The sequence below is a fragment of the Dromiciops gliroides genome, chromosome 5, assembly GCF_019393635.1.
Source record: "Dromiciops gliroides isolate mDroGli1 chromosome 5, mDroGli1.pri, whole genome shotgun sequence".
Classification (NCBI taxonomy): domain Eukaryota; kingdom Metazoa; phylum Chordata; class Mammalia; order Microbiotheria; family Microbiotheriidae; genus Dromiciops; species Dromiciops gliroides.
This window is the reverse complement of record NC_057865.1, coordinates 21155542-21168335: the sequence shown is the minus strand read 5'-3', so window position 1 is coordinate 21168335 and position 12794 is coordinate 21155542. Positions and strand designations below refer to the sequence as shown.

Below are 12794 nucleotides of genomic sequence, written 5' to 3'. Positions count from 1 at the left end.
CTCCACAGTACTTGAATTCTTTCTTTTTGGCAGCTTGCAATATTTTCTCCTTGACCTGAGGGCTCTGGAATTTGGCTATAATATTCCTAGGAGTTTTCCTTTTGGGATCTCTTTCTGGAGGTGATTGGTAGATTCTTTCAATTTCTATTTTAGCTTCTTCTTTTAGAATTTCAGGGCAATTTTCCCCGAGAATATCTTGGAAGATGATGTCTAAGTTCTTTCCTTGATCATGGTTTTCAGGTAGACCAATAATTTTCAAATTATCTCTCCTGGACCTATTTTCCAGGTCGGCAGTTTTCCCCAGAAGATATTTCCCATTGCCCTCTATTTTTTTATTCATTTGGATTTGCTTTATTGTATCTTGGTTTCTCACAAAGTCACTAGCTTCCATTCATTCAATCCTAATTCTTAGGCAATTATTTTCATCAGAGAGCTTTTGTAGCTCCTTTTCCATTTGGCCAATTTGACTTTTCAAGCTGTTGACTTTTTTCTCATGTCTTTCCTGCATCACCCTCATTTCTCTTTCCAATTTTTCCTCTACCTCTCTAACTTTATCTTCAAAGTCCTTTTTGAGTACCTCTATGGCCTGAGACCAATTCGTATTTTTCTTGGAAGCTTTAGATATTGGGGCCCTGATGTTGAAATCTTCCTCTGAGGGTGCCCCTTGATCTTCCTTGTTACTGAAGAAACTTTCTATGGTCCTCACTTTTCTCTGTTGGCTCATCTTGCCTTTCTTTTACTAGACTTTTAGCTCCTTAAAGTGGGGCACTGTTTCCAGGCTGCAGTATCCCAAGCTTAAGAAGTCCCAGGTGGTATGATTTAAGGAGAATCAGGTTCTTCCCTCCCCAGCCTGTTTCCTGGTCTTAGATGACCCCGACTTGCCAATCAACCAGCTTTGTGTGTTGTGGTTGTTAGCTCCAACGAACCTGTGCCCCTCCCCCACCTGGGCCGCTGCTACTCGAGCCTACCACCTGGTTCTCAGTAGGGGTGTAAAATCCAAGTTCTGCCTGAGCACCAGCATAGACCCCTGTAGTCTCTCCCCTGCCTAGGGCTCAGCCCACTCACTAGACTGTGAGCTTAGTTCCAGACAACACTGGTGCCCCAGCTGATTCAGAGGCTCTGGGGGGTCTCCTTCTCTGGTGAGGACTTCCTGAGATGGGATCTATGTCAGGGTGACTGTGGGGTTGGGCCCAACTCCTGTATCAGCACAGCAGCTCCCTCCTTCTGACCTTCCGAGCAGTTCTTGGTTAGAAGATGATTTCAGCACATTCTTCTGTGAGTTTGGTGCTCCGGGCATTGTCCTATGGCGTTATTTCATTTGTCTTTCATTTCCATCGGGACGTGATGTCATGACTTGCAGTGAATTGGATTTAAGTGAGGGAGGACTGTGCAAGGTCACCAGCCTCACTTTCTCTTCCAGAGACATCTGGGTCCAGTAGCAAGATATACATTGGGAAGACTGGAGATGGCCCCCGTGCAGTAGAAGACCTTGGCCTTTTCAAGCTAAGGTCTTTTCCAGGTCTTAGTTTGCCTGAGGTAATATCCATTCAATAATTAAGGCTATGTAAGAAGTGAGGCAAAGAATGGCCTTCTATACCCAGTCAAAATAAATAAATGAGTAAATGAAGAAAGGAAGGAAGAAAGAAAGAAAGAAAGAAAGAAAGAAAGAAAGAAAGAAAGAAAGAAAGAAAGAAAGAAAGAAAGAAAGAGGGGAAGGAAGGAAAGAAGGAAAGGAAAAAAAGTCTGGAAGAGGAAGGCCCTCAGGGTTTCTGGCCCCTGGAGCAATTGCTCTTGACCCTCTCTCTGAGCCATTAAGAGGCCAAAGACTGGTCAATGAGACTTGAGTTGTGACCCATTGTTGGCCAGTCTAAGATAGTCAGTGTGATTTGGGGTTAAGGCATGGTTCTTAAAAAAACAAAACAAAACTAGGCCCTAAACCCAAGATATCTTGTGAGGGTTAAGCAGCCCAAATTCTACTTGTATAGTTTAATTCTCACACAACTACTCATCTAGGTTAGCAGCTAAACTCTTACAGCCATCTATTATCTACCAATTGGTTCTTTGCTCATCTCATCAAACACCATTTTTATGCACTGACTTTCTGTCAGTGTGCCTTTAGTCAGTAGCTAAGTCATAAATCTGGCCAATATCAGAACTGATTTAATCACTTCGGGGACCTGCTTAATGTTGGGTGTCTTTTAGGTAAGAACCATCAGCCCATCAAATGTGTGAACCATGTGTGAACATAGCCAAGGCAGCTCTCCTTAGTCAAGTAACCACATTGTAGGAGATATTAAAAATTAATTTCTCTGATCAGTTTATTTTTTTGTAGGAGACAGCCAAATAAAAACTATATTTAATTTTCAACACTAGATGAATATATTAAGGTAATTACCAATAATCAATACCCCTTATAGAATCATAATGGAAGGACTAATACTGATTAGATTTTAGTAGGGGTCCTCAGTGAATCATCTTTCTCATTAGAAGCTAAAGACAAACTAGCATACTGCGGAATAGCCATTTCATGACTATGAGGAGCCCAGCAGGCAAATTAACTGCTCTACACCATGCCTAAAGGGAGGAGAAAAGGATCGTGGGAACAGAAGGTCCTAGAGGTGGAGTCCAGTCAACCACATCATCAGTAAGAAAGTTATGCAGGTGTGGGGAGCATAAAATGTTTGGGAAGAATGTTGTAATTCAAATAATGGGAAGAGTAAAAAGAGAGAGAGTAAAATTAATAGTATCAAGTCATTCAAAAACTGAAGAAAACCCGAAACTGACAAGCTTCGACAGCTGTTACTTCTATGAGATCACAGGATACAGAAAGTGCAGAAGGCTTCTTAGAGAACGCCGGGTTCCGCCCTTCTTTTTCACACACAGTAGGGCAGAGAGGGTACAAATTACCCTGGCCATTTTTTGATGCCTTCGGCGCACCTTCAGCTTGTCCCCATATCCTGGAATAGCTGGCACCAGCCCCTGGGGATTATGCGAGGGAGGGAGGTGGACCGAAGGGATGTCGGGTTCCAGCTGGATAAGGGCGTGTGTCTGGGGGAAGAATGTAAGGTCTTCAGGGAGAGATAAGAGCTGTGGGATTTCTAGCCGAGGGGAGAAACGTCAGGGCAGGGAGAGAGGGATGAGATGACCACAGGAAGCTGTGCCCAGCTCATTTCAGAGCTAGAGGCAGAGCCACGTTCCAGCCCCCACCCCAACCCGAGCCCCCTCCATCTGGCCCTGGGGAATGCTTGGGGAAGTTGTGGCAGGAAGAATCCCCCCTCTTCCCAGAGTAAACAGTGAGGTCTCTACAATCCTTCAGGCTCCGCAGGCGTCTGTGTTGCTAACACTAAGGCAGCTAGCTTGAGAGGGAGGTGACACGGAGCCACGGGGGGCAGCTGCCAGCCTAGCCCCCCGGCTGAGTAGCAGCCGCCGGCAGGTGCTCCCCTCTTCGTCGGGTCAGTAACGCGAGGTTCGCCTCTCCCACCGGTAAGGGGATGAAGAGCTTCGCTGGGGGGCTGCTCACTTTGGGGAGCCGGGAGGCTTCTAGCCCCATTGAACCTTCTCGTGTCACCTCCTCTTTCCTTCTACAACGATGCCATGTGATAATTTCTGGCTGGAATTGGGGCAAGGATGCAGAGGGGGCACAGGGGCTTGTGCGCAAAGGCTGAATGAACGGTGATCAGCTTTTCTTCTGGTCATCTCATCAGCTCCCATCGGACCAAGGACCGTCTACTGGACCGCTTTCAGTCTCTTTGTCCAGCCCTGACCTCTTCCCTGACCTCCACGCCCCGGCCTTCAAACTGCAGCTGCTCCCTACTACCTTCACGCTCAAATATCAAATTCTTGGTGCGGCGTTCAAAGTCGGGTGGGATTCCCCGAACCCTGGTGCCTCCCCTGTCATTTCCAACCTCTGCTGTCTGTCAGTCTGTGCACGGCTGTGTACCGGTGGGCTGGCCCGTTAGACGGTGCGCACCCCGAGGGCAGGGCGGCCTGCGCTCTGTATCGGCGCTTAGTGAGGGGCCCGGCACACAATTAAGTGCTTAGCAAATGTTTACTGACCGACGGGACGTACGGTCTGTCTACCCATCTGTGTAGGAGAAGGGGGGAAGAGAGACACAGAGGAGGCGCCAAACTGGAGGATTTTCAGGGAGGAGGGAGGAGGGAGGGGGTAGGAGGGAGGAGGGAGGAGGAGGAGTTGGAGAGGGAGTATAATAACGTTTCCACGACGATTAGGATTGCAGGACGCCGCAGCCACGGGGGAGCGCGATGACGCCAACACGTAGCTGCGCCTACGTCGCCGCACTGGGCGTGGCCTAACCATGCGCGCTCCGTGCCCCGCCCGGCTCGCTCACTCCCCGCCCCGCCTCGCCGGCCCATCACGGCCCCTCCTGGTTCTGGCCTCTGCTGCCGCGCCCGTCTACCCTGACCAGGCCCCGCGGACGTGGAGCGAAGAGGTGGCAGGTGAGCGAGCGAGCCCGGGGGGGAAGAAGGGAGGCTCGGATCGCCCTGTACTCCCACCGCCCCCTTGGCCCCGAGACCCCGGTTAGTAGGGATCAGGCCAGCTCCGCCCCGGGAGCGGCCCGGCAACAGAGGCAGCCCCGCCCCCTCGCCTTGCTCGCCCTCCCCTCCCGGCCGCTCCTCACGGGGCCCCTCCCGTCTGAGTCTGCGCAGAGGAGGTAGAGCCTCCAAACCCCGCCCCCTCGCCCCCTTGCTGTGAGGCTGCTAGAGCCTGGGGTAGGTGGGTGCTCGGAAACCAGGGGGGATGGGGTGGGAGAGAATGGGATGAGATAGGATGGGAGGGCAAGGGATGGGGTGGGGTGGGATGGGATGGCAAGGGATGGGACGGCAAGGATGGGACGGCAAGGGATGAAATAGGATGAGATGGGTTAGATTAGGAGAGGACGGGATGGGGTGGGGGGGATTGGGGCGAGGCCTGGGGGAGATGTCTGGGGCGTTTTGTAATAGAAGGAATCTGGCCTTGGGGCTAGGAAACACCTGGGAGCAGATGATAAACCTGAAGTACCTGGGTTCGAAATCAGGCTTTGCCAGTTACTGCCCGTGTGTGACCTTGGTCTACTCACTCAGCCTCCCTGGTCTGGGCTACATGGGCTCTTCCAGTCCTAGGGTCTGGGGGCCGGCTATAGTCGGCTTCCTTTCCCAGGGCAGGTTGGCTTCTGCATTGCAACTTAGTCCCAGTGAGTTGGCCAGCACATAAGGGGTGCTCAAAATCCAAAACCCTGCTTTGGACCCCAGATGTGTGAGCTGGGTGAGATCATCGGGGTCACCCTGTCAAGGAGGCAGCTCAGTGCAGGGGCAAGCTATTGGAGGCTTGGGTCTGGAGGGAGGAAAACCTGGTTGGATCCCAGCTCTGCCACTTAATGGCCGTGTGACCTTGGCCAAACACCTGATCATTCTGGGCCTCAGTTTCTCCATCTGACAGAGAAGGAAGCTCCACGGGAGGACCTCTGGGGTCTAAGTCTGTGGTCCTGTAGTTACAGATCATTGGGATGAAAGGCAGCTGTCCATGTTGCCTTGAGAGCCAGGATCAGCAGGGTTTATTACACTGTCTGGGCTTTGTAATTACTAATCAGTGTCCCTTAGTAGACTTCCAAGCTCCTTGAGGGACAGGTGCGGTTTTGTTGTGGACTTTGTACCCCAGTGTGTGTGTACACGTGTGTGTACCTGGCCTATCAAGCTTGCTGGGGGACTGATCCAGGACAGTTCTAATACATAACTTGATAGTGCCCTCACCAACCTCCTAAGATTACAAAGTACAGTCACTTATCTCTATCCCGGTATGGAATTTACCATGCACACGTGTGCGCGTGTGCGCGCGCACGCACACACACACACACACACACACACACACACAACCCTTTGAAATGACTGGAAATGCCTTCCCAACCAGGGAGAGTAATGCTGGTCTCTGCCTGGTAGGATTTTTGTGAAGATCCAATGAGCTGAGATACATAAAGGGCTTTCCAAACTTTAAAGTACTTTGTAAATGTCACCTGTCATCATGGGGAGAGGAATGGGACAAAGAGAGAAGTGTGGGTGGTTGGGACTTGAGTCTGTCAGATGGGGTGACAGTGCATGAATGTCTGAAGGCCTTGAGGGGCAGGTTGGACCTTTGGAAGGAAAGTTAAGATTTGGGGATGCCGTGATCTGTAGAGTTTGGGGAATAGGATTTGAGTGTATGTGCTTGTCAGGGGCAGAGGTTTTGAGGATCTTGTGGAGACTGGGAAAGCAGTTGTCTGACCCAGGGTTTTGGAGGCCCTTCTTTGAGGCGACCCTAAGGTTTGCAAGCATAATCTGGAAGCCTGATCCAGCTTTGGCCAGCTATGCTGACGAGTGGTTCCAGGGAACTTGTTTTTACTGAGGAGTCCTGGATGGTGCTCTGCCTTTTTCCAGAACAGGTTTGACAGGGCTTGTTCTCTCTGCATTCTTTGTCCCATTGGGCTTATTTGGTTACCAGACTTCTGATCTTGAGAAGCTTCATTGCTTTACTATACTCTGGTCATTGTAACAAATAATGTAGGACCAGAGGAGTGAGTCAGACGCTGGAATGGTGCAGCCACACTCCTATTTTGCTGACATATACCACTAACAGTTTGGCCTGTGGAATCCGGACAGATGCTGTCTGGAATCCTGCTCCCTCCCATGATGGGCAGCCAAGGGCATCCTCCTCACCTCTTAGGGTCTGTTTTCTTAGTAATCATAGGGTTAATGACACTTGTCTTAGCTACTTCGAAGGGTTGTTGCGAGGATCAAAAGAGGTAATATATGTGTTTATATAAGTAATAGATGGCTTCTACTTACTATACTGCCATATGTGATATATGTAAATTATACATATAAATATCTGTGAATTCAGTGAACAGTTATTAAGTGCCTCCTAGGTGCCAGGTACTGTGCTCAGCATTGGGGATACAAGAAAAAGAGAGTCCCTGCCCTCAAGGAGCTTAAAATCTGATGGGGGAAGACAACATGCAAAAGGACATACACATATCCTTTTTATTTGGACCTAGAAGGGACCTCGGAGGTCACTGAGTCTAACACCCTCATTTTATAGCAAAGGGCCTTTGCCCAAGGGTGCCCAGCTCAACTCTGGCCCTCTTACCTCAAATCCATCGGTTTTTGTTTGGTTTTGTTTTTTCATGGTACCTAGTCTAATGTTGTAGCGATGTAGATACTGAGGCCCAGAGAAGTTTAAGAAACTTTGACAAGACCCCCACAATCTCCTGGGTGAGTTTTAGTCAGTACTCAGGGGCCTCCCCTGAAAAAATGTTTGCTTTATCCCGGTTGTGGATTCTGGGATCCATCGTCCTCTGTAGGTGTCAGTCACCACTCCCTACAGGACCTTGGGGTCATAGAGTTGGGAGGGACTCCAGGGATCGACCTAGGCCTTCCTCTATTTTATAGATAAGGCACCCAGGGCCAAGAGGTCAAGGAACCTGCCCACAGTCATAGGTGTAGCTGGGAAAGGGAGGGAGAGAATCAAAATGTCTGTAGTGCTGACTGTGTGCCAGGCACTGCTAAGTGCTTTATAATTGTTATCTCATTTAGCCTCACCACAAGCCTTAGAGGAAGGTGCTGTTAGTATCTCCATTTTATAGTTGAGACTAAATCAGAGAGAAGCAGACAGGGCGTAAGTGACTTGGCCAGGGTCACACAACTGTAAGTGTCTGAGTTGGAATTTGAATTCAGGTCTTCCTGACAGCAAGTCTAGCAGAGCAGGTCTGTATACTATGGTGCTCCCTAGCCGCCTGTAATGATCATGGTTTATTTATAGAAAATTTATATCATTAGATCCATCAATCTGAGAGCATTTATCAAGGGCTTTGTATGTCCCCATGACTGTGCTACACTCTGGGGATACAACTAAAGGGAGAAGCAGCCCCTGCCCTCAAGGGGCTCCCCATCTAATGGGGAGGCAGGCGTGCCCTATCTAAGTACATACATTTATAGTTTGGGAGACCCAGAAAGGCCTCCCAGAGGAGGCAGGATGTGAACTGAGTCTTGAAGAAAGCAAAACAATGGATGCAAGGGGCATAGGGATGGGGGGCAGCTCATTTTACAGATGAAGAAACTGAGGCAGGCAGGGTCACACAGAGTGGGTGTTATGGTGCCACCCGGCTACCTCCAGGCCTGGAGATGGAAGGTGGAGCATTGTGTTCCAGGAACTGCACATAGGCCAATCTTGTGGGATCCTGTTGGGGAGCAAGGGTAAGAAGGGGCCAGCTCATGAAGAGCTCTAAGTGTTCAACAGAGAACTTTCTACCTGAAGGTGATAGCGAGCCACTAGAGCACCTTGAGCAGACCTGTGCTTTAGAAAAACCTCCTCGGCAGCTGAGTCGGGAGCCGAGGCAGGGAGACCTATTGGAAGGTTATGGCTACAGTTGAGGTGATGAGGGATTTATGAGGAGAGAGAAGGAGACCTTCACGTTGTGAAGGTAAAAAGGACAAGAACTGGCAATATCGTGAACATGGGGTGTGGGGTGGCCAGGAGGATGGTGAGACAGGGAAGCTCAGAAGTGGGGAGGACGTGGGGGAAAAGAGAATGAATTCTGTTTCAGACTTGTTGAGTTTGGGACACAGTGGGACAGCCAGGTCAAAATGTCCATTAGCCGGTTCATGACGCAATACTGGAGTTATGGAGAGTGACTGGGACTGTGTCTACTGATCTGGGAGTCATCTGCACTGAGACGATTGTGAAAGCCATGGGAGCTGATGATGTCACCACTCACACATGCTCAAGGTTGAGAGACACAGAGACAGATGTGGAAATGGACATAGAGAGAAACACACAGAAAAAGAAAGAGGGAGACAGACAGACAGACACACAGACTTAGAGAGAGAATAGACAAAAAAGCCCTGGACGGAGCCTTGGGGAATATGTCATACTGGCTGTGATATGGGTGTGGAGCCAGAAAAAGAGACTAAGAAAGAAGTAAAGGCCCAAAGGCTTTAGAACTATAAGTCTAGAGTGACTATTGGTGAATTGTTTGAGACCAACCCAGACTGCAGCATTCTTCATTCAGCCATTCCTTCCGTTAATTCATCAGCTCTTTCTTGAATGTCAGTCTCTTGTGTGTGCTAGGAACTTGGAGCAAATACAAAAGAAGTGAGATACCCTCCTTCTGTTCTAGAAAACAATTAGTCTCCCCAGACTTAAAACATGTATGAGATGGGGCATGAAGGAAGGTGAAAATGATCTTGAAGGGTATGGATAGGAAGAACCTAGGCCTATTTACAGAAGGCCAGAATGGGACCCATGTCCAGCCCTTTGAAGTATGACTTGCCACAAAAGTCTATGAGAGTGATTAATTTGCAAAATGTAGTGATCCTAATGTTCCATGGCTTTAGGTATAAAATGCTATTTTTTCTTCAAAATTAAAAAACCCAACAACCCAGAAATATATAATCATAAATAGTTTCTCGAGGAAGATTTCTATTTTCCTGAGTAGCACTAAATTGATATCACTCTACCAGGTACCTTTTTTTTTCTCCAGCAGTAGAAATTGGAGCATTTAATGGAGACTTTCTCCCTACCTTCAACAAACAAATATTAATTAAGCGGAAACATGGTGTGGTGGGTTGGAGTCATGAAGATCTGGGTTCAAATCCTAACTCAGACGGTCACTAGCTATATGACTTTGGGCAGATCACTTAACCTTTGTCTACCTCAGTTGTCTCATCTGTAAGTTGGGGGAGGGGTTGATTCAGTGGCCTCTAACATCCCTTTCAACTTTAACCCTATGACCTAAAATGCATCTTATGTTCAAACATTATGCTGTTTGTGTGAGACAGAATAAAAATACCAACCTCTGTCCCCAAGGAGCTGACCTTTCATTAGGTATAGGGAGAGAAGAGGAAGAAAGATCTGGATGCAGAGAATGGCTCTTTATGCCTGTCTTAAGATTTGCCAGGTGCTTTGCATACATAATTTCTTTTGATCCTCACAACAGCCCTGTGGGGCTGATGCTGTAGGTTTTATTGTCCCCATTTCACAGAAGAGGAAGCAGGCAGAGTGGGTAAGTGACTTACTTAGGGCCATACAAGCTCATTTGCTCTGGAGGCAGGATTTAAATCCAGGTCTCTCCTGACTTCATTAAGGAGATCTCCAGAGTATCCCAGGGAAGTCTGAGGAGGGAAAGAATAGTACAGGGAGGAGGGGATTCCCTGTTTCCTAAGGCAGTCCATTCCACTTTAGACAGCTCTAATTGTTAGCATGTTTTACCTGACATCAACACTGAATTTGGATTGGCTTCCCTCTAAGATGGCGGCTACAAGGGAACTTGTGACCCCTGGCGACTCGGCAGCGGGAAATGGGCAGCGGAGTCACCTGGGCATCCCTGAAGCAGTGTTCGTGGAAGATGTTGATGCGTTTATGAAACAGCCTGGAAATGAGTCTGTGGATATCGTACTCAAGAAATTGGACGAGCAGTATCAGAAGTACAAGTTTATGGAACTTAACCTTGCCCAGAAGAAAAGGAGGCTAAAAAATCAGATTCCTGAAATCCGACAGACATTACACATTTTAAAATACATGCAGAAGAAGAAAGAATCCCCAAAGCCCCTGGAGACCAGATTCTTGTTGGCCGATAACCTTTACTGCAAGGCTTCTGTTCCTCCCACAGATAAAGTCTGTCTGTGGTTGGGTGCCAATGTGATGCTCGAGTATGATATCGATGAAGCCCAGTTGCTGCTGGAGAAGAACCACTCTATGGCTACCAGCAACCTGGAGTCTCTTGAAGAAGACCTGGACTTTCTGCGGGATCAGTTCACAACCACAGAAGTCAATATGGCCCGAGTATACAACTGGGATGTAAAGAGAAGAAACCGGGACGAGCCCCCCAAAGCTGTAGTGGCATAGTGCCCTCACCCTTTGTCCTGGGCCTCCGCTTTCCCAACAGGCTTGGCCTTTGGAGGGCTGAATTTTGACTCGGGTGTAATTGCCCTTTAAACAAAAAAGGACATTAAGATTGAAGGCAATGATGAGCACACATATTATTCATAAAGATAAAATTTAGTCTCATTTGTACGTCATGAAATTTGATTATAATTGATCAACCAATGACACACAGGATTTGGACTCAGTTATCTTCACTCTTCCAGTCTGACATTCCAGATCTCTGACTAAAGTAAAGCTGAAATTTGCCTCCAGCAAAACTGCATGGGTGAAATTGTTCCCCCAGACACTCAAGGGGACCTTATTCTGTATTTATTATTGTTTAGAGAGAAGAAAAATGTACAGTTCCCATTTTACACCTGTTGTTCTTTGTTAAAGCAGTCAATTGTAAGTTTATTTAATGGTTCACAAGTCGATTTTTTTCTCTCATGTAAATTTGGTTAATTACTGGTCAATCTGTTTTGTACTTTTTTTGTGAAATAATTTATCTGCCTTTATAACTAAGAAGTGGAATATATTTGAACAGCAGCAAGGCTTGTTGAGGCTGCACGGTCTTTGCCCAAATTCTTTCCAGAGCTTCCTGTTAATTAAAATGAAAACTGAATGGCTATTGCTTTTATGTAGTAATTAAGTAATACACTGAAAATCTCTTGGCTTAAGCTATGGTGAATAGCCTAACAGTTCACTAGAGCAACTTAAGAGGGGAAACTAATTTCGATGTTGATTTCTTTACAAGAAAGGACGGATAGAAGGTGTCCTGAATTAAAAGACAAAACTTTACTTAGGATTATAAAACAGTTGTAGTGAAACAAATAGTTTGCGCCTCTGCTGCTGAGTGATGCAGAGTTTGCTAGAAATAGAAATGTATTCTTCTGCTTTCCAGTAGTAAATGGTACATTTGTGAAGCTTGTATGCTTTTATTTCATGATATTAAAACAGTGAAATTAAACTTGTGGCAAAACGCTTTTTAAAATGTCAAAAAAGAAAAGCTCCTCTGAATTTGCCTCTTTGTAACTTCCAGGAGTTGTTCATTGTTCTGCCTTCCAGGCCAAGGAGAAGGAAGCAGTCATATCCTGTTCCCCCAAACCCTTTCTTCTCCAGCCTAAACATCCCTGTTTCCTTCAGCCGCTCCTCTTACGCCCTGATCTTCACCCCTTTGCCCTCCTGGCGGCCCTTCTCTGTGTACTCTGGCTGATCAACGTCCTTCCCAAATGGGGGCTCCAGATTTGGTCTGATGAGGGTGGAGGACACCCTGCTCTGGAGCAGGCTTCCTTTGAGCGGCAGCGATCCTTCAGCTCTCCTTGTCATACGAATGTGAGACAGAGACACCTTCTCCTGGGCTGGGATGGTGAAAGTCTAACAACTGGCTGGGGGTCGGGGTGGGGCTGTAGGATGAGCATCATTAAAATTTCCTCCATCACTTCCTTAATCCCAGAGAGGCAGCAGAACAATCCGGTCAGGCCCTGATTTGTAGCGTTCACCCATTTCCAACGTGCTCATACCAACAGCAGCCACAGGAGCAGGTGCATGGGGAAGTAAGCATGGCCAGTCTTTGTCAAGCACCTACCGTGTGTCACGTGAGCAAAGGATGAAATCGGCCCTGCTTTCCAGGAGCCTGTCTTCTGCTGGGAGAGACAGCAAAGCCACGGTAGAGTTATATGAGACGTAACTCTAAAGGAAAACAGAGTAGATGGGAGGAGATGAGAGAGGATTTCATGCCTGAGTTTAGGCTTAAGAGAGCTCCTTTCTAAGGTAAATTGGGTCAGGAGGGAGGGGGAACAAGACGAGGGGAGAGGGCAGGCAACTTCCAGGAGCCCGCAGAAAACTTCCATTGGCACCCAGAGAAAAAAAGTTTGGGGAGTACTTGGCCGTGAGCCCAAGAAAT

At 47.8% G+C, this 12794-nt stretch overlaps 2 protein-coding genes across 8 annotated transcripts in view; both read left to right on the top strand.

Moving 5' to 3' along the window:
- The first annotated feature begins 4323 nt into the window (after positions 1-4323).
- Positions 4324-12794, top strand: part of ANO10 (anoctamin 10) — a 232962-nt gene continuing 224491 nt past the window's right edge. Inside the window, exon 1 of one of the 2 annotated variants that reach the window (XM_043967359.1) lies at positions 4324-4458. The gene's annotated coding sequence lies outside the window, so the exon portion shown is untranslated. Of the gene's footprint in view, positions 4459-4652; positions 4732-12794 lie in introns of those variants that run through there. The other variant, XM_043967358.1, reaches the window with a different exon arrangement.
- Positions 4338-11859, top strand: LOC122728595 (prefoldin subunit 3-like). Of its 6 annotated transcripts, none has more exons than XM_043967364.1 (2): positions 4338-4458; positions 10277-11859. In XM_043967364.1, exon 2 carries the CDS (start codon positions 10277-10279, stop codon positions 10871-10873), a length of 597 nt encoding a protein of 198 aa, XP_043823299.1. In that variant the 5' UTR covers positions 4338-4458; the 3' UTR covers positions 10874-11859. The 6 variants fall into 6 exon arrangements, with proteins under 6 accessions (XP_043823299.1, XP_043823297.1, XP_043823300.1 ...); XM_043967362.1 differs by lacking the exon at positions 4338-4458 and adding an exon at positions 4661-4731; XM_043967365.1 differs by lacking the exon at positions 4338-4458 and adding an exon at positions 4696-4735.